Raw genomic sequence first — 4445 nt, 5'->3', positions numbered from 1 at the left:
CAGGCATACATGCAGAAAGAATATTGTATACATAATAAATAAATAAATATAAAAAAAAAATGAAGACCTCAATGGCAGGTTCAGTGTGAGCAAGGGGGTGGCTACAAGGGGCGTGGGGTGACAAGATTCTAAACTCACAGAAGCAGGCCTGAGAAGATGCAGGGAGAGGGGGTGTTAGGCCAGGCTGGGTCTGTGGTAGATGGAGAGGCATTGATTACTGGGTCTCATGGATGACTATGAAAGAACAATCCAATTTCAGAGGCTCATCGGCCATGCAAGTCAGATGGAAGCCGGATGTCAGCTTGCTGCCCCCTGCAGTCCCTGCCAACCCGACTGCCTATGGCATGCAGGACACCACACAGCAGGCTCTCAGCCCGACCTCCTGTGATTGAGGGCCGGAGCCACCAGTGCTCAGCCCAGAGACGTTGTACATTTTATGGGTCACCCGAGAGCACACTTTGCACTAGAGAGCAGCAAATGTTTGCGGGGTGAACGGCCGCCTGCCGAACACCCTTGTCAAAAGTGACCTCTTCCACTGTCATGCTGCCCCCGATCTGGCAAACTCTGCCTCATTCAAGGCCCCCATGGTGCTGAGTGTGCCCTCCTGGCCCTTGTTACCGGTCGCCTTGCCCCATGCAGACTGCCTCTGGGCTTGAAGGGCAACAGTGGTGATCGGAAGAGGTAATATATGTGAAGACCCCAGGAAATGGAGACGTTGTTCCAACAGAATCCATCCCTCAGTGAAAGTGCCTTGCCAACCGCCAGGGGATACACAAGTGAGTGTGACTGCTTCCAGGGAGCCATGGGTACCCAGGGGAACAAACTCATTAAGACTAATTGGGGAGGCGGGAACCCCATGCCTGGGAAGAGAAATGATGTCTGTTCATTTCAGAAAGGAAGCAGTCCCGTGTTATGTCAAAACCAGAACATGGGCTGGGTCCCAAACACTTGCTGTCCAACTGCGGGCAAGCTGGGCAGAGGGGTTTTCACTTTGCTTCTCTTATCCTGCTAACAGGGCCCACGTCAGCTGGGACACAGCCTAGCAGCTGAGCACAGGAAAGCTCATCTACCTGCTTTTCCTCACTCTCCAGAAAAGGGACAGAACCGAGAAGGAGGGGCCAGGCATTCTGGAACATGGCAGCATTATTTACATACTATTCACAATGTGCTAAATACCCTTAAAATGTTTGTTTTCAGGAGTAAGTTCAACACAAGCTCCTATAATTTTGTTTACACTATTAATTCATTCAGCCAACCATGTCTTCATGGGGAGAACAGAGATAACCATGCTGAACTGCTATACAATCCGGCAAGTGGGAAGGAAGTCCCTTCCTACCAAGAGCTGGTGGAGTAGGGAGAGGAGCGGGCTGCACGGTACTCCAGCTGGGATCCACTTGGTGCCTCACCCCAGGCCTGGGTTCTACCGAAAGGCCCTTCCTGACAGCAGAATGAGCCATCCCTAAGGTGTAATAGACACCCAAGTAAGATTTCTTTTAAACCTGCTGGGAACAAAGACCCTATAAGGAAGAAAATACCATGTATGTGCATATGCGCAGGCAACATGCATGTCACAGCGTGTGTGTGTGTGTGTGTGGTCAGAGGACAACTCTGGTGGGTTCCGGGATTGAACTCAGGTTGTCAGGCAGGCCTACAAAACGAGCGCTTTTACCGGCTGAGCCATCTCCTAGGCTCATGGAGAGGCTCCTCCCTGGAGCGAAGAGCCAGGTTCAGGACCCAGAACAGAAGGCTGCAGGCGGCCAGGCGAGCACCCTACCCCTGAAATACAGCCCTAGAAGTTGTCCATTGACTTTCTTCACGTTATGTAGCAGAAGTTGGCCTCTAACTCATGATCATCCTGCTTCAGTTTCCCAAGTGCTGGGATTACATGTGTCACCACACTCAGCTTGAGGTAAGAAAGGAAAGGGGGCACTAACCCATGAGGGTGTAGCAGGAAGAATACACTCCAGGGAGAGATGATCATTACAGCAGAAAAATCTATAGATCTACAGGCATATACCTGTGAATATACATATAAATACATATGTATATATGGAGAAGCCAAGGATGAGAAGGACGCTTAAATATCAGTATAACAGCTAGCATTTATATCTAAGTGGTAACATTAAGGTTATATTCCCTTCTTTTCTTGTACATTGAGTGTATACCCTGTGTCTAGTGAGTGAAAGTAATACTTTATGAACCTGTCAGGAGCTCTATTGTCAACAAGGGGTGAGGCATTCCCACCCCAGGCTGTGAGCAGGGGTTGAAGATGCCAGACTTGTCAGCAAATCCCCCCTTGGTCCTCATCCGTCTTTGCTGTGTAGAGGCCACCACTATGCAGAGCCTGTTGTCAGATACGAGCATTAGGGGTAGAGAACAGAGTGCAAGAGCTCCCTGCTCGTATGGAAGCTCTGTGAATTAGAAAGCTGGCAGGATCCTGTAACATAGCCACACGTTTAATACTCACAAACGATACAAGAAGTTGAGTGTAACAGAGATTAATAGAGAAGGCAAACGGCAGATGGATGGTTGGGGAGGGGTGTTAATACCGAAAAGGCATGTGTTAATTGTTCCAAGGTCAGGAGGGCAGGTCAGGGGCTCATGGTATTGGCAGCTCCAGAGAAGGCTGTCAGCCTAGAGGTGTTGGCGGATCGGGACGAACTTGGAGGCCTCACGGTCAGTTAACAGCACTCTGTCACCCCACTCAGTCCCTTGTGAGTTCTCTGGTCGCCAAGGCACTGGGGACTCAAGGGTGGTTCTGCAGACCAGTTAGAGAGGGGTACAGAGGGACAAAGTGAGGTTCTGTCCCAGTCCCTTTGCCTCTCATCCCATCCTCCTCCTCCCTCTCAGGGTCCCTGAAATGCTTGCAAGTTTTTCAGGCCCTCCTTCTACCCGGGTCTCCATCCACCCTGTCCTACATCCCATTTTCGTCTGCTTCCACTGGTCTGCTACACTTGCTCCTAGTTCCAGTTACCTGGGACTGTGAAGGTTCTGTCTGCCTTCTTCAAAGTGCTACTGGGGAGGCGGGCAATGCAGCTGCGGCCTCGGGAAACTGAAGTCCTGAAGAAGGGAACACAGGGAGGCAAGAAAGTGAGAAGGTCACAGGCGTGTTCTGGACAGGGATGCATAGGGAAGGGAGGCAGCTAGACACTAAACCTCAAGGGCAAAAGCTGAACAGCCATTTTCAAAACCACTTGAGAGGATGGGAGGCACAATGAGGGGAGGAGAGGCTTGTGGAATGAGGGCCACACAAGAAAGCTGAGGTGAGAGAAACCATCCAATCAGTGGACTAGCCAATGAATGATGCCAATCTCCCTCAGGGCTAGGGGTCTAAGGCCCACATCACCTCTGGGAAAACTTCCTGATAAATGATAAGCAAAGACCAGAGAGATTCCAGTCAGAGAACTAAATGCTGGCTCTGCTCACAGGACCTCGGCTACTTTCTCTAAGGAGGCCAGAGGAAACCAGGTGGGGGCCTGTGCTTAGTTGGCACTTACTGATCTGGTTAGGGCTTTCCTCTCCCCACCTCCAGCCTCACCTCACAGTCTGCCTCTTCTTGCCGGCAGTGGTCGTAGGTAGAGAAGACTTGGGGCCCTTCATGGTGAACAGGAACACAGGTGCACTGTGGGGGTGGGAGGGGCAGATCAGGAGGAAGCCAGAAATGCCACTGACCAGTCTCCTCCCTCCAGTCCCAAGCTTGCAGGGAGAGAGGTTGGACCAAATGACCTGAGGCTTCTTTCTGCTAAGAGGTAGTCTCTCCCTGCCTCTCTCAGCCTGCGCTGACAGCTGAGTGACAGCCCTGCTCTGGGAGAACATCCAGATGTCAGTTTCTGGCGTGTCCTGGGAGCTGGAGTTCAAGCAATTTCACCCTTCCACCTGCCCAGCTCTGAGCTTGTTACTGAGAGCTGGCTCAGGGGCATGGAAGGTGTGGGGCTGTGGCTGGGCAGCCTCCGTCTCAGTCCCGAGCTGGCTGCCACTCCCTCCCCCTATCATGTGGTTCAAGGGCAAAGGTAACAGCTCATCTTTGCACTGGAAAACACTGAAGAAAAGTTTTCCTTTTCTTGTGTTCCACATCTCCTTTTGGTTTTTTGAAGCAGGGTGCCATGGTTAGACAGGAACTAGCTCTGTAGACCAGGCTGGTCTTGAACTCACAGAAATCCGCCTGTCACTGCCCGAGTGCTGGGATTAAAGGTGTGCGCCACCACACTCAGCCTTCCTTCCCTATTCCAGATGCTGGGATAGAGAGAAAAATCTGGAGTACATGTAGATGAAATAGGTACTTGTCACGGAACCAAAACATGGCCTAAGAACAGACAGAGCTGGGCTTGTTAATTCCAGGTTCCCCGATGACCCTTTTTTTTTTTTTTTTTTTTTTTTGGTTTTTCGAGACAGGGTTTCTCTGTGGCTTTGGAGCCTGTCCTGGAACTAGCTCTGTAGACCAGGCT

At 51.0% G+C, this 4445-nt stretch overlaps 1 protein-coding gene across 2 annotated transcripts in view; it reads right to left on the bottom strand.

Annotated features, from left to right (window-relative positions):
• Positions 1-2258: 2258 nt before the first annotated feature.
• Positions 2259-4445, bottom strand: part of Kif18b (kinesin family member 18B) — an 11909-nt gene continuing 9722 nt past the window's right edge. The window contains exons 13-15 of one of the 2 annotated variants that reach the window (XM_005369088.3): positions 3539-3622; positions 2975-3060; positions 2259-2758 (exon numbers count right to left, since the gene is read on the bottom strand). In XM_005369088.3, coding sequence (XP_005369145.1) covers positions 2682-2758; positions 2975-3060; positions 3539-3622 — 247 coding nt within the window. In that variant the 3' untranslated portion in view covers positions 2259-2681. Of the gene's footprint in view, positions 2759-2960; positions 3061-3538; positions 3623-4445 lie in introns of those variants that run through there. The other variant, XM_026777044.1, reaches the window with a different exon arrangement.

The sequence above is a fragment of the Microtus ochrogaster genome, unplaced genomic scaffold, assembly GCF_000317375.1.
Source record: "Microtus ochrogaster isolate Prairie Vole_2 unplaced genomic scaffold, MicOch1.0 UNK44, whole genome shotgun sequence".
Taxonomy (NCBI): domain Eukaryota; kingdom Metazoa; phylum Chordata; class Mammalia; order Rodentia; family Cricetidae; genus Microtus; species Microtus ochrogaster.
The sequence above is the reverse complement of the archived record's forward strand: the minus strand, read 5'-3'. Positions and strand labels throughout refer to the sequence as shown.